At 50.5% G+C, this 25,557-nt stretch overlaps 1 protein-coding gene across 1 annotated transcript in view; it reads right to left on the bottom strand.

Annotated features, from left to right (window-relative positions):
• JDP2 (Jun dimerization protein 2) overlaps window positions 1–25,272 on the bottom strand; it is a 41,677-nt gene extending 16,405 nt beyond the window's left edge. The window contains exons 1-2 of the mRNA XM_082616994.1: window positions 25,047–25,272; window positions 15,294–15,517 (exon numbers count right to left, since the gene is read on the bottom strand). Coding sequence (XP_082473120.1) covers window positions 15,294–15,494 — 201 coding nt within the window. The 5' untranslated portion in view covers window positions 15,495–15,517; window positions 25,047–25,272. The remainder of the gene's footprint in view (window positions 1–15,293; window positions 15,518–25,046) is intronic.
• Window positions 25,273–25,557: the final 285 nt, after the last annotated feature.

Genomic DNA, 25,557 nt, shown 5'->3' with positions numbered 1-25,557 from the left:
GCCTCCACCACCTTACCCTTCAGACATCAACAAAGCGGGCCAGTCCAGGGACAAGACTTCGGCCAGCCCGGCCAGGCTGGGCCCACAGTCCCCTCTGCCTCCTGCCACCCCTGCAGGGAGGAATGAGGAAACGCCAGGGGCCCTTGTCCAGCACCCTTGCTGACCCCCTGCAGCCCGCAGGGCACAGGCCCTCCCCCGGGTATCTCTCCTGGGGCTGAGCCGTCGGAGACTCCACCCTCCTCTCTGTCCCATCTTCTCCAGCCAGGCCCTCTCACTCCGAACGGCCAAGGTATGGACCTCAGCTGAAATGAAATACCGGACAGTTTTAGTGAACAGTTGGCCAGGCTGTAAGAAAATTCAGGACAAATGGTCAGTCAAAGGGCTGGCGTTGCAAACTCAAGCCACCCCCAGGAGCCAAGCAAGTCAAGGTTGGTGAGGGAGGATGGCTGGATGAGGGTCTCTGGCCCCCAGAGGGGACACCCCCCACTCGCCCCAGGGCAGAGAGGGCTCAGTGTGGCCAAATCTTCCAAGTTTTCAAGTCTAGCTGAAAAAGTGAGCTTGTGGGTAAAATCTCCCCATTTTTAACGTTGGCAATGAATTCCATTTTGAAAAGAACACTGCAGGAGCCAAACAAAACACAACTGTGGGCTGCCCCGGCCGTGGGCTACTAATTTATGATCCCTGGCAAGAGACAGACCCCGGCGGGGTTGGTCACCAGACAGGCGGTTCCAGTCACGGCGCTGCCCCTTTTTTCTGACCTTGGGCCAATCAGCCCACCTCCCGTCCCGTGGCTCATCTTTAATAAACACAATGGCCCCCCACTTCCCCTAACCTTCAAACATTTCTAGAGGGTGGGTGCTAGGGGCCTCATTTTACAGGTGAGGAAGCAAGGCAAAGTGTCTGCCCAAGGCCACCAAGCTGGGGAAAAACAGGGATTCAGGTCCCAAACATCACACTGCCTTCCAACACTGGGCCGGACCAAGAGCTCCCCAAACCCCAGCCAGCTCTGACTCCCTGGGGTTTCATTTGTGTGACCCTCAGGGGTCACGAGTGCAGCGTTGGTTTTACTGAGGGGAGAGGGAGGGCCGTGTGGGAAGGGGACTCTTGGCAACACCGAGGCCAAGATGAGGAAACCAAGGCCCAGGGGAGGGAGAGCTTGCTCCAAGGCTCATGCTGGAGGGCAGGGCCTGGGTCCTCACAGACAAGCCCAAGGGACACTGAGGGTCAGTCCCTGGGCCTCCTGGCTCCACCGACTGTGCATCACACCCTCTTTCTGGAATTCTCTCCGCCCTGGATGCTCAACACTGACCTTGTGTGGTCTCCTACTTCTCTGACTCTCCTTTCCTGTCTCTTGCCCGGGACCCTCTATACATACTGCCTCCGGATCACCGTTTCCATCTACTCGTGTGGTTTCAGCCACCACCTCTTCTCAAATGCCAAACAAATCTTTATTTTCAGACCAAAAGCTCCACTGCCAGCTGGACATTCAATCCAGATGTCCCTCAGCTCCTCAAAGTCTTTATCCTCAACTGGTGGCTTCACCTCTATTCTCCACCCCACCTGGCACCACTGCTGAGTCATTCAAGGAGGTAGGAACTCAGGCCTCGCCCCTCACCTGTCCCTCTCCTTATCTCCAGTTTTGACCAGACAGGCCATCCCATTCTACATTCTAAATCTTCCTCAGATTTGCTCCCCACTCTCCATCTCCCCTGCCACTTTCCAGGCTCTCTCTCTTCTCGCTGTCTCTGTTTCTCTCTGTCTCTCCACCTCTGTCTCTCTCTCCTGCATCACCTCCGAGGAGGCCTCCTGACCCTTCACAACCATCCTCCATCCCAGCCATTGGAGGGAACTTTCTAAAATGCAAATCTGATCCAGTTGTTGGCCTTCAGGGGGCTCCTCAATACCCTCAGGATAAAGCCCAAGCTCCTAATGTCCCCAGCAAGGCTCCCCGTGACTGGGCCCCACCTGCCGTGGTCTCACCTCCTATCTATCCCTACCCTACACGCCATGTTCCTGCAACCTGGAGCCTCTATTATACCTCACACTTCCCTGGCCTCATGCCTTTGCCTCTGCTGTCCCCTTGGCTTACTCTCACGCTGTACCTTCAGCTCAAGCATCACCTCCTACAGGAAGTCCTCCCTGATTCTCATCACCTCCAAGTTGGGGAGGTGTCCCTCTGCTCTGGGCTCTCATGGAAACTTGAGTTTATCCTGGCCTCTACTGTGCTATATACTAGCCTCAGTTTCTGCCCCCACTGAACTGGGAGTTCCATGAGGGCAAAGTCCATGTCTTGTTGACTTTCTGTGTGCCCAGCATCTTGTAGAGTTTATGGCCATCAGTAGCACTCAATAAATGTTTGCTCAAGGGAGACCTGATCCACAGAGCTGGTGACCTGGACAAGAAGCCAGGACTCCTGACTCCCAGTCCAGTGCCCTTTTCAACTGCTCCCAATGCCAGGCTGTAATCCAACAGTTTCACAAACCCACACATCTGGACGCCGTGTCCACTCAGAGCTCCAGCCCAGCCAACCACCAGTTGAAGGCTCTGAACAAGAGCTGGCAGAGGCAGTGGCTCCACCTGCCAAGGCGATGCACTCGGCTCTCCCGGCTGGGGGCACGCGCAGGTGGAGAAGCAATGGCTCAGTGCGCTGGGTCTCTGCAGGAAAGCGTGGGGAGCAGCAGGGCTGGAAACTAAGCTCCATCCTGAGGTTCTGGAACTAAGAAGACCTAGAGATCCTTGATTCCTGCTGCATCCGCAGGCCTGGGAACTCTAGTTCAGGGAAGGAGAGTGAGTCTGCCCAGGTCTCTGGGTCAGACAGCAGTGAGACCAACCAGAACACCACTGCTTTCTGGAAAGAAGCAGGGGATATCTCCTTTACAAACTGAAAGCCTGCCCCCACTCTTGTTGCATTAGATCCATGGGGGATCCATCCAAACTGACCTGAGTGCTCACGTCTCAGCAAGAGGAAGCAACTCTGGACCTCGGCCCTCCCACCCCCCGCCCTCACGCCCGTGGTCCTCAGAAAATCCTTCTCCTGGATTAAGAGAACCGATAAAACAATAGGCTGCCCAAGGCTTGGGCCTGGTTTATATGCACAGAGTGGGAAAGGGCCATTCTCTCAGAAAGCAGTGGAGAACAGCCCATTTCCACTGCTAAGAAAAGGCAGCATTGTGTTTGGAACAAAGCCTGAAAAAGCCGGCTGGGCAGGGTGGCAGCCATCTGTGGACCGCCCTGCTAAGCGAAGAGCAAACACTGTTACTGCAAAAGTGAGGGGGAGGCCAGGAGACAGGAAAAATCACCTTGGCTCCGGCAGAAACGTAACATGGAAGAGAAGAGGGACAATGGTTGCCAGGATATCCTTCTATGGACAAGAGCTCTTTGAAGAATGATGGCTCTTTTTTGTTGAAATATGTCTGTTACAGGCCCGTTTCATATTTATGGTTTAGGGAGGTTTGGTTTCCCACTAGTCAATCGATCAATTTTCTTGCCCAATTGACATTCACTTCAAAAAGATGAGAAAAGGAGAGAAATCGTGGCCCCCACAAGATTCTCCCCACCCCCAAAAGACTGGTAAGAAGCAGAATATATCTGGCAGGGAAAAATCCATTTCCTTCTCAGAAAGAGTTAACCATACAGTTGAAACTGGGTCTTTAACAACAGCACCAACAAGGAGCAGTGTAGCATGCCTTGATTACACCAGGGCAAAAACAAAAAAACCCAAAAAACCAATAACAACAACAAAAAAACAGAGACAAGAGCTCCTGCAAAATGACTGTCTACAATTAAATGAAAATGCAGTTGTTGCAAAGAATATTTATGAACAGGGCTGTTCTGAAAGTCCCGAGCTGGCCAAAGTAGAAGAACATTTCAAGTGCCATCACCCTATTAAAGCCTTGGAAGTCATTTGTCTTTCATCATGAAGGTGAAAAACAAGGTCCTTGGCTCAATTCTTCTCCACCAACGCGGTTCTGTTGAATCTGTACGCAGGGTGGGCAGCTGAAATACAGATTTCGGCCAATTTCTTTCAGGCACAAGGCACAGACAACAAATCGCTAAGCAGAAGGGCGACCTCTACTTCAAGGGAACAGAACGCCAGCTAATAAGAATCCCACTCAGATGACAAGGGTCAAAGGAACTCACGACCAGAGATGCCTGGCCTGGAGGATGGAAGGGTGATTTTCACCATGCGTGACTTATGCAATGAAACGGATGCAGCTAAAGTTCATGGGGTGGGGGGGAAGGAGGGGTTTCACAGCACCCAGACAGATGAGGGGGGGGGGGCAGAGAGCAACCCCCTGCCCCAGTTTTCAGACCAGAGCTGCTGAGACTCCGGGCCAGATTCAGCAAATGAAGGCTCCTTTGGCATCAGGACAGTTTATCTGATTCTCCCTTCTAAAACGATAAAGGAGCTGGCCTATTGACAAGCTCGGCTGCTTAATTAATTGGAAAGTCCTTTCGGGTGTGCATGCTGGCAGCAGGGGCATCTCAAGACCTGGAAATAACTGGTTTGGAAACGCTAAGGTGTTTGCAGACTCAGAGAACAACCCTGCCTAACACAGATTCAGGTACCACATCATGGCATGCGGGTTGCTCCAGGAAGCCTGAGATAGGTTTGGAGAAAAATGTGGCTTTAGACCCTAGTAGCCATTCTCAGAGAGAATCATTGCCAGTCAGAGCTGGAAGGGACGTTCAGTTCTGAGAGCATCAGAACCCGCTGGAGGGCTTATTACATCTCAGATTTGGGGGGCTCTGCCCTCTAGAGAGTCTGCTTTAGTAGGTTTAGGGTGAGACTCAAGAGTCTGTGCTCCTCACATGTTCCCAGATGCCAGCTGGTCTGTGCACCCGACTTTGAATAGTGCTGATGTAAACCAGTGGACTTCAGATGGGTTTCAGCAGAAGTCTCTTCTTCAAAGGATACTGCAATATACTAAATAGATAAAGGTGGTATTTTATTAAGAGGCTCAAATTGTATCACATACTTATTATAGTCATTCAGTGAGAACATTAAGGTGTGGTTGATGCCAAATCTTTAACTCAGAGGTTATGAGGGACATTTGCAGGTTTCTGACAGCTTCAAGATCCAGATTATTCCTGTCTTATGTTTTCCCTGCACACACAGGTCAGTAGTTACAAACGGTGTTTATGTGTATATATGTGTATACATATATACACATACACACACATATGTAAATAATGTTTTTTTCAGTTTGCCTTGCACTTTCAGGATGCTCATCAGTAAAGAGAAGTAGCAGAAAGAGCTCTGTTCTGAAATCTATGCAAAATAGATTAACCTGGCACCAGACGCCACCTTGGCAGCGCTCTCCAAAGTGTTAGATTTGATAACTAATAGGTATGAGCGTGGGTGTGGCTCTTGCTTTTTCTAAAAAACAGATTAGATAAAATTATGCCTTAAAAATGAGACCCTGGGGGCTTCCCTGGTGGTGCAGTGGTTAAGAATCCGCCTGCCAGTGCAGGGGACATGGGTTTGAGCCCTAGTCCGGGAAGGATCCCACATGCCGCAGAACAACTAAGCCCATGCCTCACAACTACTGAGCCTGCGCTATAGAGCCCGTGAGCCACAACTACTGAGCCCATGTGCCACAACTACTGAAGCCCACGTGCCTAGAGCCCGTGCTCCGCAACAAGAGACGCCACCACAATGAGAAGTCTGTGCACCGCAACGAAGAGTAGCCACCACTCGCCGCAACTAGAGAAAGCCCGCACGCAGCAACGAAGACCAAACGCAGCCAAAGATAAAATAAATAAAATAAAATAAAATAAAATAAAAAAATGAGACCCTGGCAAGTTACTTAATCTCTCTGAGCCCTGGTTCCCTAACAACTAATGGTACTAAAAGCACCTACCTCACAAGGTTTTTGAACAGATCAAAGGAGATAATCTCTACAAAAGCAGTTGTCAAACCCTAAAGTGCACTGCTCACATGATCCTTCTGTCCTGAAGGCAAACGTCCTCACTCCTTCAAAGACCTGGGCTGGCTTATAAGGTACCACGGGTTTCAACCAATGGCTACAGATTAGAACCACCAGCCCGCCCCACCCAGACCAACTGAACCAGAATCTCTGGGCTGAATGTCAGTATTTTTAAACACTCTCCAGGGGATGCTAATGATAACCAAGATTATTCCATATTTCCTCCCGAGTTCCACACAAAACCCTGCCAGGCTGCTCCCATTTCTTCTGGATGGCCAATAGCAACAAAAGAGAAAGAGAGAAAAAATATCCCTAACCAGACCCTGACTTTTTCACTGCTGTTGGCCTAAAAGGGGGGGGTTAATCACCATAGCTACTAATTCTGGAGCACCGATACATGCTGGGTGATTTACATACATTATCACTTTTAATCCTCCCTGTACCTGGGTGAGGTAGATATTATTCTTGCCCATTTTTACAATAGCTTTATTGAGATAAAATTCACACATACTGTACAATTCACCCACTAAAAGTATACAAATTCAACAGCTTTAAGTATATTCACAAAGTTGTGCAACCATCACCACAATCAATTCTAGAGCATTTTCATCACCCCCCCAAAGAAACTCCATACCCTTTAGCCATCACCCCTGACTTCTCCCATCTCCCCGCCCACCCACCCCCCACCCCCCACCCCCCAGGCACCAGGAAACTGGTTCTCCTTCTTGTCTCTATAGATTTGCCTATTCTGGACATTTCATATCAATGGAATCATACAATATGTGGCCTTTTGTGACTGGCTTCTTTCTTTTTTTTGGCTGCGTTGGGTCTTCGTTGCTGCATGCGGGCTTTCTCTAGTTACGGCAAGCAGGGGCTACTCTTCGTTGTGGTACGCAAGCTTCTCATTGCGGTGGCTTCTCTTGTTGCAGAGCATGGGCTCTAGGCGTGCGGGCTTCAGTAGTTGTGGTGTGTGGGCTCAGTAGTTGTGGGTCATGGGCTCTAGAGCACAGGCTCAGCAGTTGTGGCGCACGGGCTTAGCTGCTCCGTGGCATGTGGGATCTTCCCAGACCAGGGCTTGAACCCGTGTCCCCTGCATTGGCAGGTGGATTCTTAACCACTGCGCCACCAGGGAAGTCCCATGACTGGCTTCTTTCACTTAATGTTTTCAAGGTTCACCATGTTGTAGCATGTACTTTATTCCCTTTTATGGCCAAATGATATTCCATTGTATGGATATAGCACGTTTTATTTATCCATTCATCAGCTGAGGGACATTTGGGTTGTTTCCACTTTTGAGATATTATGAACATTCCTGTACAACTTTCTGTGTGGACATATGTTTTAATTTCTCTTGGTCATATATACCTAGGAGTGGAACTGCTGGGTCATATGGTAACGCTATGTTTAGCCTTTTGCGGAACTGCCAGCTTGTCTTCCAAAGTGTCTGCACCGTTTTACATTCCCAACAGCAGTCTATGAGGATTACAACTTCTCTACATCCTTACTAATACATATTATTATCTGTCCTTTTTATTATAGCTATCTAGTGGATGTGAAGTGGTATCTCATCGTGGTTGTGATTTGCATTTCTTTGATAGCTAATGATGTTGAGCATCTTTTTATGTGCTTATACTTCTTTGGAGAAACGTGCATTGAGATAGTTTGCCCATTTTTTAATTGGGCTCTTTGTCTTTTTATTAGAGTTGTAATAGTTCTTTATATATTCTAGATACAAGTCCTTTATCAGATCCATAATTTGAGAAAATTCTCCTTCTGTGGATTGTCTTTTCACTTTTTGCCCTTTGAAGCACAACAGTTTTTATGTCCAATTTATTTTTTGTTGCTTGTGCTTTTGGTGTCATATCTGATCCAAGGTCACAAATATTTGTGGCTTTTTCTTCCAAGAGTTTTGTGGTTTTAGCTCTTACAGTAGGTCTTTGATCCAACTGGAGCTAATTTTTGTATATGTTTGGAGTTAGGGAGGAAGCTGAAGCTCAAATGTCTAGTAACCTCTCCAGAGCCAGACTGTTCCAATCAGCAGTCCTGCCTGGCTACATGGCTTCCAAAGAGCCAAGGTTCTGTACTGGTGGTGGTTTGTGGTAGAGGCAGGGAGAAGGGCCACGGAAGCAAGCCGAGGAGGAGCTTGTCACCCAAGACAGGCACAGGCACTGTACTCAGTAAAGGGGGACCCTGCAGCCAAAAAGCAGAGCACAGTCAATGAGCCCCACAGAGGGCAGGACATGCGCAGGCTCACGGGGTCGCTAAACCCAGAGGTGGCCCATTGACCTCACTCCAGTTATCTCTGCAGCCTACCCGAATCTGCCCCAGTGTCCTTCTAGGTCTCTGAGCTCCAAGCTCAAGTGAAGTTGTCTTATGTCTTTTGGGCACAGTTGAAGGGAAAGAGATTTGACTGGCTCCAGAGTTGTTCAGCCAGAGAAGGACCCGTGAGGGGACTCAGTTTCCCAACTCTGAGTCCATATTACCAGTGGGTCTGGGGACACCAATGTAAGATGACCAGCATTGATAGAAGAGGCCACTTCATAGGGCTGCTAAAAAAACTGAGGATTCATGAGAATCCAGCAACGCCCGTAACACCACAGGAAACAAGATAAGGGGTCACACAGGGCAGCTTAGTGGAAATCAGAGGGTTGAAGGGCCTTTTCATTCACAGTTTGTGATGGTAACTAAAACTGTGGCTGCATCTAAACTATCAATCCATAAACAGTGAGAAACAGGAAGGTCTGCTTGCTTCCCTGAAACCCAGGTCACGGGTACAAGACATTGGAAAGCCAAGTGCTGTCAGAATTTGTAGTGTGATTCACTGCAAGTGGACTCAGTCCCTAGTAAAGGTGATTTACAGGTGTCATGCACTGTAGTCAAGGTTATCTTTACACACAGTAAACTTCTTCACAATGAAATTCCATGAGCATCAGTTTCCCCCTTTTGCAAATGAGGAAACTGTGCTCAAAAAAGACCAGCTGACTTGTCCAAGGCCATACAGAGAGTGGGAGATGGAGATGGATTTTGAACCCAGAAGCTTGAATCCAAGCCTAGAGCTCTTCCCAGGCCCAAGAAGCAGCCCATCTGGTTAGAAAGCCAGGATGTGGTGCCCCACTCCCACGACACCTGGACACCTCCAAACACTCAGGCCACCCACCACATCCAAGGGCAAAATACCTCAAGCAAATGAAAGCCCGAGGAACAGTTTTTGAATCAATTATAAAAACTAATTTGCCTGATCCACACTTATGAAAAGTAATCGCAATCATGTCTTACATTTGTTGTGTATCTTATTAAGTGCCAGGCATATGTGAAGTCCTTCTTTACCTGCATTAGTTCACTTAATTATCACAGCAGCACTAGAAGGTAGGTGCTATCATTATCCCCATCTTAAAACAGAGATCTAAGAAGGCAGCATGGGACTCCTTGAACTTTTCGAAGTGTCTGATTTCTGCTAACTACATACAGATCCAGCCATGTCCCTACCAACACCTCTCCAAGGGATCCAGTGCTAGGACAACAGTGGGTGTGACCAACCTATGAGGTTAAATAAGAGATTTGGAACCCTCGTGAATGCTCAGGGTATGGTATCAAATAAGACTCAATACCACAGGGGCCAAAGTTAAACACACGCATGGTTGCCTTTAGCTATCGCTCGTTTGCCCTCAAATTACATGATTAAAGAAAAAAAAAAAAGCTAACAGCTTTGGAAAATGTGCTAACAAAGTGAAGGAACTAAAGTGGAAATTTAGGATTTCAAAGATGAGTTGGGAGACTCTATTCCAAGAAGGGACAGATTGGATCTCTCTGCCAAGCAAGAATGAGACAGAAAAAGCGTCTGAGTCAGAGGGAAGAAGGCCAATGCTATTCCGAAGAGCCACAAATTAAAAACCAATTATGCAAGGCTTGCTAAAAAAATGTCAGTGGGCTGCCTTTATGTTTTAAATCACTAAAAACATAAGCATGCTTATGCCAACATTTACCCAGCACATCAGCTGGTTTGGGGAAACTTTTTATGCTCAGGCTAAACATGGATGAACATTTTGGTCTTTTTGGTGAGCAAACTCCTAGGGTGAGCACACCTTCCAAGACCACACTGTAGCTCATGGATTCAAAGTCCCACTTCTTCCAAAGGTGAAAGCCTTCTAAATGTTCTCTAGGGCCCCTGGAGAAGTTGGGAGATGACCAATGTGAAATCCACAAACAGCTAAGTCTCCTCTCCTGTTCTCAAGAGGATGAGGACAAGGATCTAGTCGCCACATGCAGGATGTGCTGGAGAGACAGTCCACGATGGAATGCACACACTGATTCCTCAAGGGGACACCCTCAGAAGGCTCCCTGATAGGGGTCAGAAGAGCACAAGAAGTACAAACAGATAAAGTCAGGTTCCCAAATGTAGCCAAGTACTCTCCGGGCCTACTAAAAACACAGATTCCCTGGACTCTGCCCTCAGAGATTCTGAGTCCATGGGCCCAAGGTTGGGACTGGAAATCTGGATTCATAAGAAGTTTTCCAAGTGGTTTTGATGATCAACCAAGTTTGGGAATGGTTGGTTTGATTTTCATTGTGTCCTCTTGTCTTTGGCCTGAAGTCGCTTATGTTCAGAAATAGAAAAAGAAATGGACAAATGCTTGGAGGTGAGAATTGGGAGATATAGAAACCAAGGGATGGAAAGTTTAAGTGACTTGCCAAGTTGACACAGCTAATTAATGTTCAAACCCACAGGCATGCGTTAAACAGTCTAAGGCCAGGCACTGTCCACCGACTGGGGGAAGTAAAAAGGAATGGAAGATGTAGTCCCCATCCTTGGGACCTAAACACAGGACACAAACTCAAAAGCCGGCTGGTGACATAGGCATTGTGAAGCGGGCTGGGAAAGGCAACAGGAGGCAGTGGGGACTGCAGAGAAATGAGGACCACATGCCAATACAACGAGCTTAGCTCCAGCTTCTCATTGCATGTAAGGGTGTGGGTCTAGAGTGCCCAGATATTCTGGGTTTTTTAAAGAAGCCAAAAAGTCCACATTTCCTGGCTTTTAAATATAGCAACTCATTCAATAAAAAAAAAAAAAGAAGAAGAAAGAAAAAAAAAAACCACCCCCCACTGTGAGGGCCAAACAAGATTCATCTGTAGGCTGACTCCTGCCCATGGAATGACAGTTTGCAATCTGTTTCTTAAAAGGTCATCCAGACTAACCTCCCTTGAACTTGAGTCCCCTCTAGAGAACTGCAGAGCGACACAGAGGGTGAGGGGTCCCATCCAGCAGGTTGTTAAGTCATTGCTTGCTCTGTGTGTGTGTGTATGTGTGCTTGCGCGCGCACGTGCACACACACAAGGGCGGGGCTTCTGGTCTCCCTCCGCCACTACTGGAAATGCATTCCAGGCCCAGAGGCAGGGCATGGCCACTGCAGCCCACTCGGAGATGACCCACCCAGGAAGGGCCGAGATCTCCAGGACAACAGAGAGTGCTTGGTGGAGGACTCCAGCGTAAGGGGCTGCAGAACAAAAAGTGGAGGAAGGAAGGAAAGCTCCGGAGAAAGCCAGAGAGCAAAGCTGTCTTGAAAAGGAGTATTGAAAAGAAAAGAAGAACAAAGAGAAAGAGAGAAGCATCGGCTCTAAAAATCCCATAAGCCACAATATAACGTGCCCAGATTCCCTAGCCAACCCTCACAACGAGCAGTCTGGCCACTTCCCATCCACCTGGTTTTCTTAGCTTTTCTTCACGATCCTGACCACTACCTGGCCTTTTATATTGTATATGAATTTGCTTATTTTTGGATATCCCCACTCCAATACATCGTCCAAGAGAAGGTGGACTTTGTCTACTTTGCTTATGGTTCAGCTCCCAGTGTCTGGCCCGGTGCTTGGCACATGGTAGGTGCTTAGCATGTATCTGTTGGACAAATGGACTGCAGGGAAGCACTTGGCACAAAAATAGTTTAACGTGATGTGACAACCCTATAATATTGGGTTGGCCAAAAAGTTCGTTCAGGTTTTTCGTAACATCGTACAGAGAAGCCCGAACGAACTTTTTGGCCAACCCAATAAAAACATCAGCCCAAAGCATTTTATTATTTACAAAACCCGTCCTTTAACTTAATTCCTCTGATTTTCTTTTCCCCAACTGCTTCATGTCTTTGGACATGGACAGCCCAAGAGCCAGCTGGGACAGAGCTGCCTGCACAGTGGCTCGGCCCGGCCTCTCTCCAGGGGCCTGGGAGATGATCCGGCTGCAGAACTGCCGGGCTCAGCGTTAATCTGGGTGTGTCATCAAAATGATGGAGGATTCTGGGGCCAGGTTCATCCCGCGTCCCCAGCCCAATAGAGTACTGATTAGAGGCCTGGAAGTCTGGCAGAGAGCACAGGAGGCAGCATAGCATAAGGTTAAAGCTTTGGCTGAAAAGTCAGACTGCCTGGCCTCATTTTGCAGCTGCGTGACCTTGGATGTCCCCAAGACTTGTTGACTGCATCCACAATGTGGGCATAACAATAACAACAGCAATTATAATGACCTCAAAAGGGTTTTCGGGCGAGTTCAACAAGATGCTTCACAGACAGCACCCAGCACTGTGCCTGCTGCACACCACTGTCACAGCAGCAGAGTCTTGCCCATGCAGGGCCCAGCTCTGCCACCTTCCAGCCGTGCAACCCTGAGTGACTTGACCTCCTCCTCCCTGGACCTCAAATTCCTCTTCCTTAGTTTTTTATTTATTTTTCTATTTTTAAATTTTATTATTATTTTTTTTGGCCGTGCCGCGCGGCTTGCGGGATCTCAGTTCCCTGACCAGGGATTGAACCCGGGCCACAGCGGTGAAAGCGCCGAGTCTTAACCACTGGACCGCCAGGGAATTCCCAAATTCCTCTTCCTTAAAATGGGGAGAACCAGATCACCAGGATCAGGTAAGGAATAAACAAGACTCTACATGTTGAGCCCTTAGCACAGGGCCTGCTACATATTAAACGTTTAATAAATGTGAGCTCCTATCTTATGATTATTCAAGAAAGTTTTACTAGTCCAAAATGCCAGTGTGAAAATCCACCAAAGGCAGTGTGCCATATGCAAATAAATCTTCGGGACATAAGGTTCTCCAGCTGCAAGTTTCTCTCCCAACCCCCTTTACCTTTCAGTTGCTCTCAGAAGGAACCCTCACCCATCTTGGGTCTGACCTAGAACATCGGAGGTGGGTTCCCAGTGCAGGGCCGACCTTACTCCACGCCAGCACCCACTACGCTGCAGTCTGACAGCGAGGGAGGGGACATGCAAATATGCCCTAAAAATGGCTTGTTATTTTCACAGCCTGGATGGTGTGTGTTTGTGGGTGCCTGGGAGGACGGCATGTCACTGTCAGGTACAGGGCATATGTCACCAATTTGGCGGAGGCTGTGAAATGTAAAAATACCCAATCCAAATAAAGGCCTTTTCAAAAAAAGAAAGAAAGAAAGAAAGAAAGAAAGAAGGAAAGAAAGCTCCTCCGGCGCCTTTTGCGGAGGGGAGAGGTGGTAACTCAGCCCCTGCTTCCAGGCAGATATCAGAGACCAAAGCACCGGCTCCTCATCGACCCCACAGCCTCAGTGCCCCTGCTCAGCTACTGGTTTTAAATACTATGGAATGACCCAGAAATGAATGCTTTCAAGTTCTGGGCCTGGGAAGGCAAAATAGCACAAGACCAAAGATAAGGGCTCTCCATAAAGAACACAGAGCACTAACTAAGCCAGGAAGTGCTATCCACAGCACGCTCGTGGACAAAATCAATTCAGAAGAATATAATTACCATCAACTCTCATCTTGTAATCAACTGTCTTTAGTGGGCATCTACAGGGCACCTAATCCAGGTGTCTCCAGCACAAATGTCCACAGTAGGGGCCACGCGGTCCAAGATAAATGAAGGCAGCTGGTGGCAACAAAAGCAAAACTGACAAGTAACAGGGAGGCGCCGGCCCGTGGGAGATTGGAGAGAGCCCAGAAGTGAAGCGGGTCCCCCGCTCCTGGCGGTGCCAGAACAGGGCACGGCGTGGCCAGATCTTCCCACTTTGTAATCAGAGATTAAAGTCCAAATTTTCAAGTGAAATGTTGGTTCCAGCTTCTTTTAAAACACTGCGTAGGCCAAACAAAACACACCTGAAAGCCACATCCGGCCCGCCAACAGCCAGTGTGCCACCCCCAGCCGAGCTCCCCAGCAGCCCCTTCTGTGCAGTTTTTATGGTACTTATGGGGAGAGGGAGGGCAGAGCAGGAATGGCATTAAAATACCCAACTCCCCCCTGCCGGTACCCAGACACCTTTCTCCACTAAGAGTCCCCCTTTCTGGGACGTCCAGCCCTGTGAGCTCCATCCTACAGGATGAGCCCCCATCCGGGCGCACCTCTGTCTGTGAATGCTCCCTCCCTGCAGGGCGGCCCAGCACCTGACGCTCAGCTGCCTCCCCCCAGGCCTCTGGCCCAGCCGCCTCTCCAGCTCCCACCACTGGCTCCTTCTCCCTTCCAGGCGGGCAGCTACTCTGTCCGGCCTCTGAAGAAATGGCCCTGCTGGGGACCTCACTGGGGCAGGCCTCTGGACAAATCGCCAGCCCTGGGGAAGTGACCGGGGGCGTGCCCAGCACTGATGCTCACCCACGCTGAGGACGTCTGCTTCTCCCCGGTCCCCAGGGAAAAGCTACTCTTCTACAAGTAAGGCTCATGAGCACTGCAGCTCCAAGGGACCCGAGGAGGGCGTGCTCCGCGTGTGGGTCCTCTGCAAACATCAGCTAAGGCAGATGATGCCGGGCAACTGAGGCCAAGTCCAGCTCTGGCAGCAGCTTGGGAAGGGAGCCCACACCCCCACCCCCTCCAAGTTCCTGCTTTCAGCTCCAGCCTGGGGCCAAGAGCAATAGAGACAATGATGTGACTAATGATATTAATTTTTAAAGCTAACCCAATATTGGCAATGCCTTATATACTTTTCAAAGCATGTGCACATTCCCATTATCTCCCCTGACCCCACCCCCAGCACCCCAGAGAGATGGCCAAATGTTATTATTTAATACTTTTATTATTAATCACTCTCCTCTTGCCCCTCAAAGAACCAGAGACAGGTTCGGCATCCTGCCCTAGCCCAGTGCTTCTCAAACGCTAACATGGCCGTGAATTCCCCAGGGGAGCTTGTTAAAATGCAGATTCAGATTCAGACAGTCTGGGGTGGGACCTGAGATGCTGCACTTCTAACAACCTCAGGATGTTACTGACATGGATGCTACTGGTCCTCAGACCCCATGTTAAACAGCAAGGCTTAGGTCACACGTTGAGTTTAGGGCTAGACCTAGGACACTAATCCAGGCGTCCTACCCTCCCCCCAGGATCCTGCCCTGGGGGAACAAGGCTCGCTCACCTCACTCTTCACGGGTTGGGGCCTCTTGCCCAGTTTCACCTCCAGGAAGTGCAAAGGGGCAATCATGGCCCCAATGTTGCGGATGTCGGCGTATTTCAGCTCCTCTGCAGTCAGAGCCGAGCTGGGGAGTCCGGTCAGGGGGCCGAGCCCTGGCAGAGAGCCCGCAGTCATGGAAGGGTCTGGGATCTGCCCAGGCATCATAGCAGGAGGAGCGGCAGTCCAGCCTGGAGTGGACAGAAGAGCAGGACAGGCACTGTCAGCCAGGTGAGAGGTTCCATGAGGGGTTTACGTCCCTGTGTCTTACCAGGACCCCACCCTTTCTTTCACCAATGTCCCCCTAAACCCCTTCCCCACCTAAAGTTGCTCTTCCTGCCCTTAAGTCCAATCTGTTATTGAGGGAAACCTGATCAGTTAATTCACACCAAGGTTATTGTTGGCACTTAGGCAATGCTTAACCCAATCATAGGCCACATTGATTCAGCATTTGCTATGGGCTGGGCACTGCTGTAATCCTTCCATCAGTCCCATAAGACTGGGTCAGAGGCCATGACAGGGAGGAAGAAGCCAAGGCTTACAAAGAGAACTCGCTCCAGACTGTACACAGTTAAAACTGGAAGAGCTGGATTTAGACGGCAACACGCTGCCTCCGAAGAGAATGGATCAGGATGGAGGCATCTCAAGCACCTTTGCACCTGTTTAAGAGGGAGCTATTTTGGGGGCTGTCATGGTGCTTCCCCTCAAATCACACATCCCATTCTGCATACTTGTTAAGACACCCTGAATACGAGATGAAGCAGATCTAAGTTAACAGTGAACGTGTGTGTGAGTGTGTGCATCTGGCATCTATGAGGAAGAGACTGAGGCACAGGAGATGGAATTAATTAGCATGTGCTTCCCCAGTGGAGCCCAGTACGAGAAAAGTCCTCCGCGGGCTCTTCACTTTCAAAGCAAACACATATTCTAGCTCCACCAGACCCAGAAGGTTTGCAAAGGAAGACAGATTCAGGCATAAAAGAAAGACATAAAGTAGACAGGTCAACACTAAGGGAATTCTTTTTCCTTCTTTTCACTGGGGTAAGTTCATGGGTAAGAAACTATCCCTTCAAGGCACAGATGGCAGGGAAGAAAGCTTGTCTGCTAATAAAGCCAGACTTTCTGGCCACTTACAGGGCTCCTACCTATCCATCCATCCATCCGTCCGTCCATCCAATTGTCAACCACCTACTATGAGTCAAGCGGCGCTGAGAACGCTACAGGTCAGTTGCACACCGTCTTGGCTTCTAAACAGCCTTGTAAGTAGCATTTCAGTACAAAACTGCCTCTGGATTCTAGCCCTAAGAAAAAAAATCATTTCTCGGGCTTCACTGGTGGCGCAGTGGTTAAGAATCTGCCTGCCAATGCAGGAGACATGAGTTCGAGCCCTGGTCCGGGAAGATCCCACATGCCGCGGAGCAGCTAAGCCCGTGCGCCACAGCTACTGAGCCAGTGTGTCACAACTATTGAGTTCATGTGCTGCAACAACTGAAGCCCGTGAGCCTAGAGCCTGTGCTCCACAACAAGAGAAGCCACCACAGTGAGAAGCACACGCACCACAATGAAGAGTAGCCCCCGCTCGCCGCAACTAGAGAAAGCCCGCGTGCGGCAACGAAGACCCAACACAGCCAAAAATTTTAAAAAGTCATGTCTCCCCCTTCCCGCCTCTCTGCACAGGGCTATAAAATTAAAACTTCATCTGTCTTGGAAATCCTGGGGGAGAAGCTTTGACCTATCTTTCTATCTTCACTCTCTCTTCCCATAGAGAGGGGTGTATTTGGCAAGACAGGGAAGATGTGATGTCTGTCAGACCACTTTCAGTGAGAAAGTCACTCCCTCCACCCTCTGGAGCCAGGCCTGCAATGCAGAGAGGGCTGCAGGCTGCCACGCCCGGAGGCTGCTCTGGGGCATGGTGGATGAGCTACATGTCTCCCCAGAACTCCTCCAGGGAGAATAAGAAAGGGGCCAGTGTAAGGACTCACTCCTCTGTGGCAAAATGATGCCTGGACCCAGCCATGTCGATATTTGACAGGCGGGTGGGGGGGGGTGCGGGAGGAGGAGTGGGCGGAGGGGGGTGATTTCAGGCTACCTGAGCCAAAGTGACAAAAGAAACTCATAACTCTTCCCCAGAAGAGGGAATAAAAACCTACACAACTCCCCCTTCTAGACCTGAACTGATGCTACAAGGAGTCAGCAACCCCAGGAAGGATGTTTAACTGAGCTAGTCAAGATGGACAGGAGAGGGGCTTCCCTGGTGTCGCAGTGGTTGAGAGTCTGCCTGCCGATGCAGGGGACACGGGTTCGTGCCCCGGTCTGGGAAGATCCCACATGCCGCGGAGTGGCTGGGCCCGTGAGCCATGGCCGCTGGGCCTGCGCGTTCGGAGCCTGTGCTCCGCGACGGGAGAGGCCACAACGGTGAGAGGCCTGCGTACCGCAAAAAAAAAAAAAATGGACAGGAGATGGGAAGCTTGAAAATGTCCTATGCCTGGTGTTTCAGCTGGGCACAAACCCCTACCAGGGGAGAGAGGCACCACACCTCAGGTATGGAGAAAAGCAAAAATATAGTGCAAAACCCCCTCTTTGGTCAGAAGCCCCAGAACCTCCCAATACTGTAAGGACCCGTTCATGCGTGGCAAAATGTGCCATGTGGCCACTTAGCAAGTGGAGGGGTGATTTCAAGGGGTGAGTAATGCAACATTTCTGGCGCAGAAAGGATAATCAACAAATACCTGTCAAATGAATGAATGAAGAAACGAATGATAAATTCATGGCAGAACAAAATTCAGTGAGTAGGGTAAGGATCTGTCTCTGGAAGTTTATATGCTCGTTATCCACCTCCAGATTAGTCATTCCCACGGTAGACCCGAAGAAAAATCCTCCAGAGGCTTCTGTATGTTTCCCCGCCAGAGCCATCTCAGGAGATGGAAGCCAGACCCCACTCTGTTCCGGGAATGATAGGCTTGGCTTGCAGCTTCTGTTTATTTTCATACAGAAGGTATAAATGAGATACTAACAAATGATCCCAAAATATAATAAATTCTCTGCTACTGTGAGAAACCCCTGCCAGACGGAGCACCCACTGGGAGCTGCAGCCCCATGAATTCTTACCATTCCTGCTCCCCTGTGAATCTGCCCCACTGACAAGCCTCACCCAGGGAATTAGGCACCAGGTTTTCCTTTGCAGAAGCAAAAAATCCCCCTCTCCTGCCTTTCCTCTCAAGGGTGCCCCTAACTGCTCAGATACACACCACGAAGTCCTTAACACATGCCATTCCTAGGAGACAACCACAACAGCTGACGTTCACCAGCGAGAAGTCATCCTAAAGGGCTCAGGGGGTGGGGGACAGAAGATGGAGGCGCTAGAGCAGCTGCCTTTCATAACTGGATCCCCATTAACTGGAAGGAGCTGACTGATGAGCCAAGGCTGAAAGGCAACGTGGGTGATTTGAAAAATAAAACCATTTGATGTGATTTAGGGATCTATACGGGGTGGGGCGGGGGCGGGTGGCAGGGAACCAATAATAGCCAGGAGGAATTTACCCACTTCAAGGAAGACAGAGGAAAGATGACAAGAGGTGAAATCATCTCCCAAACTGGTTGTTCCATACAGAAACAATTTAGTGGGAGAAGGAGAAGTACACACTAAAAGTTTTATGGGAAGAACCCAGAGTTTCTTCCCTCTGGGGCCCAGAAGTCCATAAGGAAGATAAACACCCTCCATGTCTCCATTAGTAACTGGGATGCATAAATAAAGAGCAAACGCTATACACTGGCAGAAGACCCATATTGGCAAATAGTGCCTGTGCTTCAAAAGACAGGCCTAGAATCCAAAAAGACTTTGGCGCCCCAGTGTTCACTGCAGCACTATTTACCATAGCCAGGTCATGGAAGCAACCTAAATGCCCACAACAGATGAATGGATAAAGAAGATGTGGTACATATATACAATGGAATATTACTCAGCCATAAAAAGGAGTGAAACTGGATCATTGGTAGAGATGTGGATGGACCTAGAGACTGTCATACAGAGTGAAGGAAGTCAGAAAGAGAAAAACAAATATCGTATATTAACGCATATATGTGGAATCTAGAAAAATGGTACAGATGAACCGGTTTGCAAGGCAGAAATAGAGACACAGATGTAGAGAACAAACGAATGGACACCAAGGGGGGAAAGCGGGGAGGGGGGTGGTGGTGGGATGATTTGGGAGATTAGGATTGACATATATACACTAACATGTATAAAATAGATAACTAATAAGAACCTGCTGTATAAAAATAAATGTAGGGGGACTTCCCTGGTGGCACAGTGGATAAGACTCTGTGCTCCCATTGCAGGGGGCCCAGGTTCGATCCCTGGTCAGGGAACTAGATCCCATATGCATGCCGCAACTAAGAGTTCGCATGCCACAACTAAGGAGCCCGCCTGCTGCAACTAAGACCCAGTGCAATCAAATAAATAAATAAATATATTAAAAAAAATAAAAATAAAAAAAATAAATGTAGGGCTTCCCTGGTGGCGCAGTGGTTGAGAGTCTGCCTGCCGATTCAGGGGACATGGGTTCGTGCCCCGGTCTGGGGGGATCCCACATGCCGCGGAGCAGCTGGGCCCGTGAGCCATGGCCGCTGAGCCTGCATGTCCGGAGCCTGTGCTCCGCAATGGGAGAGGCCACAACAGTGAGAGGCCTGCGTACGGCAAAAAAAAATTAAATTAAAATAAATAAATAAATATAAATAATAAATTCAAAAAAAGACTGGCAATTCAGGACACTGACCAGGAACAACTTGGAAAATAGCCAATGAAGAAAAACTGGGTAATGCACAGATCAAAGATGAGACTGACAAGCAAGGCTGAATAAGACAGAAAGCATTCTGGAGGTCACAAGTGGACCCTAAGCTGCTGTTGAGACTAAGATTTGGGGTGGTTTGATGCAGCTTCCTGAGAGGCAGCTTGAAAGAAACAGGGACCAGGTGGATCCAAGGGAAAAGAACCTAAAGAAAAAATCTGATATCTGTATCTCTCTATCCTGACTTCCTCAGGGACTTGTAGGCACACGATTTGGAATGCTGCCTTGTACAAGTAGAAAAAAAGTCACAAAACACTTCAAGTCCAGAAAATAGGCCCTATTGGGAGATATTAAGATGAAGTCATTTCAGCCAAAAGAATGAAGAGATAACTTAAAAACGTAAGTTTTTCCCTCTTATTTTCTTCTCTTGTTTACTGTATGTAAATCTGTAAGATATTATCATATTCTTTAATGGGAGTATTTATAAATAAACAATAGTCTTGATTTGATGTGTCAAAATTGTAAAAGGTTACTCGTATTAGAAAGTGTCCAGTAATTGGCATCTTCATCTAGAATGGCAAAGGTAGATTTTTTTTTTTAAAGACAGATCAAGAGAAAGTTAGGATCTGCATCATGAACTTTCTGTCCATTGGAAAAAAAGTTTAAGGAAGGCTCTAAAATCCCTGGGTCTCTTAGAGAAGGTTTGCTCCCCTCCAGGCAAGGTGAGTGAGGGCAGGAGCAAGGAGCAAGGGAGTTCATAGAGTCAGGCCCCAGAAGCACTAGCGGGGTTGGAAGTCAAGAGCAAGTAACTGGCAACTGAAATCAATGGGTGGGAGGTCTTGGGAGCTGGAGCCTGGGAAGATTCCCAGGGGGAAGATGTGGAGGGCAGAAGTCCATGGCAGGGGCTGGGGGGCAGAGAGGGCAGAAAGGTGCCAGACCAGTCATCACAGAGCATAGTACTAACTATCATGAATCTTGGAGAATTAAACACCAAATCTGTTCTTGGAGCTGAGGAATCACCTGGGATGACCTCTCTCCTGGAATCTGAAATGATGCAGGTCAACCAGCTTCCAAAACAAGGAGATCCAGGAGGCAGGGAGCAAAAGGATGGTGAAAGCTCCAAGATGGAGAAAAGGGCAAGCAGCAAAAGACCATCTCTGATGGCTGGCTCAGCTCTGCAGGCAGGAGAGTGAGGCAGGTTAAAGTGGAAACTCCAGAGCCAGATCATCTGAGTGTGAATCCTAGCTCTGCCCCTACTAGCTGTGTGAACCTTGGGCAAGTTCCCGAGACTCTCTGTGCCTCACTTTCCTCAGCTGCAAAATGGGACTAATAACATTATTTGCCCTGTAAGGCTAAAAAGAAGATTAAATTCATTAATACTTGGAAAGCACCTGGAACAGCACCTGCACTTGGTGAGTGTGAAGTCAGTGTAGCTTCAAGGGCCTTCCTTCCTGGAGCGACACTAGTGCTTGATGACCCCTCAAGGACCCTCTGCACAGTTCCCAGTTCCCATCTAACACCGATCTCCCGTTCCTATGGCCACGAGGAGGATCCTCTGGGGATCCAGCCCAGAGAATTCTCTGCTCTCCCACTGTCCAACTCTAAATCTCAAGGAGGCAGGACCATCCTGCATCCAGGCAGTTATTGCAGAATAGAAACAATAGGTGGCAGATCAGGGCTGGGTACAAAGGTGCAGAAATGAGACCCAGCACCTGCCCTCTGCCTCAGTTTCTCCTAAGTGCTCCTCCATCTCACAGGCCAGAACACAACTGCATAGATCACTGGCAACAGGGCACTCCCAGCTGGCTGGGTTTCCATGCCTGCCTCCAGAAGCAGAGCGCCAGCATCTCCTGTGTCCTTCAATCCACTGTAACCCTGCACTGCTTAGAAGGAGTCACTCCTCAGATCTTCATAAGGGAATGTGAAGTGGTGGGTGTCAGGAGAAGCCACCGACACAGCCTGATCCCTGCATAGCCATCCCAGCCATAGAAGAAACTGGAACCTCTCCCCAAGAAAGGTTCTTCCCTGGAGACCAGGGAAATGCTTTTGACAAGCCCTGCCTGTAAACACAGCTTTCTCCCCTGCCTAATGTAGGTGCTCAATAAAAACACAGCAAGTCATTTCTGCCAGGATACTTATCCTGAGCAGCGAGAATAAGCTGGGAAAGAACTGCCAGCAGGCCAGACTTCTAGACTCTCTTCCCACCTCACCCCAACTCTGTTCCTTGGTGCCAGGAGTTCATAGCATCATACATAATACAGACACACACACAGAATGTGACCGATCCTTTGGCCCTTTTTAAAAAATATGCCATTGGCCAGTTAAAGCTTTGGAAATGGAGCTCCACAAATGGAATCCCAAGGGCTGCAGCAAGAAAACAGACTGAAAAAAACCCAGAATGGTGGGCTCTGGCCGGGCCTCCCGCAGCGATTAGTGTAAAGAAACACAGGCTGAAAATTCCAACCGGGGGTCGCTAACGCGTTTGTCTCCACTGAGCTTTGGGAGGCCAAACCATACACACACGCACAAGAGCAAGCGTGCGCACACACGTATGTGCACGCACACACAGCACACGGAGCTTGGCAGCCTGTAAGTTCCAGAGCTGGTAACACAAGCCACAGAACCGACTGCCAAGACAAGCAACAGAATGAGCCAGCCCCAGTTTCATTGGCCACCATACACTGCATATGGCCCAGGACGCAGCCAAAACAGTGTTCTCACCCTCCTCAAAGGCATAGGAGACCCTCTGTTTTCAAACACACCTCCACAGAGCCTTAATTAAAGGAAAATGGAAAAATAATGTGCCCGCTGCTCTCCCCCTGCCTATATAGGGTATGCACACACACATACCCATATACACTCCCTCTATTTTTCTCTTCCTCCCATTTCGGTTTCCAACATAATTCATTCACATGGAAAAAAAGCAAACTGCATCCTGCAGCAGAAAAGCAGAAAAGAATGTAGCTTGCCCTCAGCCCTGGCTCTGATCGCTCAAGTTGAGCTGGGGCTGAATGAATACAGAGCAGGCCAACCTAGAGTCTGCACTGGCCCCTTTCTTCCAGAACAGAGCTGGAAACAGAGACACTTGTGTGAGGGACAGTCGCAACACCAGCAGCCCCATGACAAACAAGGCCTGGAGAGCCTAGCCCTTCTCAGCCTTCTGCTGAGTTTTCTGCAGGTTGGAAAAGATGCCCACACATCCTGCAAACAGGTGGTAGCTGCAAAAGCCAGGTGGCGAGTGAGTGGAGAGATCCTTGTCCAGATTCTTCCTTAGGGGACACTGTTACCAGTTATCAACACATCTCCTTGGAGGTGGCTGCAGCCCACCCAGGAGGAAAGTCAGAAGCCTCCACATCCATGCCTTCCAGCTGCCCTTCAGATCTCACAGCGCCCAGCTCTTCAGGAAAATTCTGGAGCTGCCTGCAACTCTGAACCGAAGCCAAAGTAGAAGGGGAACAGAAGAGTCTTTGAGAAATCCGTCCTCCCTGTTTTAAACAAGGCAAAACCTTAACCAGCCAGAGGCACGAGAATAGATCTTGCTTCTCTTCCCTGGTCGTCAGGTTTATATAAAATCAGAGCCATGCTCACACCTGATACCTAGTTAAACTCTCCCCTAGAAACCTGCAACAGAAGATAAGGCGTCCATCCAAACTGCAGCCAGATTGGCTGGAAAGATGAAAACAGTGGGAGGTGTTTTAAAAAACCCTCAGGGAAGGGAGGTTGGGGGGGAAGGGAGATAACATGTGAACACAGTTCACTGCAAGGCCTTAAAGGACAAGCAGGCACCCAGGCATGGTTCAAAGCTTCAGTTTCTCACAGTTCCTCAAACTAAGACCCTGAGGAGTCCACGAAGATTTGAACCTGGGAACACACACCCACACAGTCTGCAAGCCCTTTTTAGAGAGGCAGACCTGAGCCCAGCTGCCCTGAGCACATGTGGTCAGGCCACAGCCCAGTGCCCTGGATGTGGGGGGAGGTTGGGGGGAGAGGCCCAGTGCCAGGGTCAGGCAATTTTGCTATGGGAGCTGACCAGAGGGGTCAGTTGTGCTCCTCTTTTACCAGCCTCTCCACCTCCAGACGCAGGGATGGCCCATCCATCCCTGCAGAGGTGAGGAGGCCTCCCTGTCCCCCTACCCCACCACTGACTCAGGCAAAACCTGGGTCTGCAACCGCAGGGTCAGGGGTCCACAGCCGCTCAGGCTCCTTTTGGGGGGGCGCGCAGAAGACAGCCGTTGCCTAGAGGAGCTGGCTGGCCTCCTTATGTAACCTGGCTTGGGAGCTGGGGGAGACCAAAGGGGACCCGGCCACCCTGAGACCCCCTCCCAGAGGTGGAATTCCGGAGCAATGGCCCTGAGAGAAGCCCTCTTCATTGCATGGAGAGCCCCAGCCCTTCTCAGTGCCTTCCTCCAGGTCCTCAGGGGGCCGTGCTTCCTCCCTGCGACGGGGTTGGGGCGGGCACGACTTGCCAGCAGGTCCCTGTCATCCCTCCACCACCAGCACCCTGCACTTCCCTGGCCTTTCACCCTCCATCTCCACCCCGCGGCTCATCTCCCCGGGCAGTTTTCTCCCCCACTCACCCGCCTTCCCCGCCGCGCAAGGAGAGCACCTCCCTGCAAACGGACGGGGGAGGAGAGCACGGGAGGGAGACGGAGAGAGCGCCTCGGCTGCCCCGGGAGCGGACGGAGCCTCCCGTCCCAGGGTGGGAACCAAAGGGAAGCCACCGGCTCGCGGGCCCTTGGCGGGAGGGGCCCGGACTGCAGCGTCCCCCTCCGGGGCAGCGCGGGGTACCGGGGCTGCGGGAGCCTCCCCGCGGGGCTCGGGTTTCGGGGCCCGGCGCTCTCCGCCCGCGCGGGGGCGGCAGTCCCAGGTGCCCGCGGCCAGCGCGCCCCACCCAGCCCGGCCCGGCGCCCCCAGCGCGCGCCCTCGCACCCACCGAGCAGAAGCCGCGGGCGGAGGCGGCGCCCCCGGCACCGGGACCCGGCTGCAGGCGCCGTGCCCGCTCAGCGCCGCTGCCGCCCGGCCGCGGAGCTCCGCCCGGTGCCCAGGCCCGTCCCGGCCCGGGAGCCGCCGCGGCGCCAGCCCCGCCGCCGCTGCAGCGTCCGCCGCCGCCAGCGCCCCCCCGTCGCGGCCGCCGAGCGTCCCTCCCGCAGGCTGTGGCGGGCGGCGGGACGGGTTGCATCAGCCCCGGCTATATAGCGGCCCCTGGGCGGCGGGGAGGGGTCGGGAATGCGGAACCGGCCGAGCTGCCAGCTCCAGACGTCAGAGGGGGACGGAGAGGAAGGGAAGGAGGGGACAGGGGAGGAGGGGGGTGTGGATCCGGCGCTTCACACCCACTGACCTTCACCTCCCCCGCCGCATTTCGCGCCCTCCTCCCGCGGCTCCTCGCGGTCCGCTCCCCGCGGGGGCGGCCCCGGCCCCGCAGCAGCGGCCCTGACTCCATCGCG

This window comes from Mesoplodon mirus (assembly GCF_964341445.2).
Source record: "Mesoplodon mirus genome assembly, chromosome: 4".
Lineage (NCBI taxonomy): Eukaryota > Metazoa > Chordata > Mammalia > Artiodactyla > Ziphiidae > Mesoplodon > Mesoplodon mirus.
Note: the sequence above shows the minus strand (reverse complement) of the source record. Positions and strands in the feature narration are given on the sequence as shown.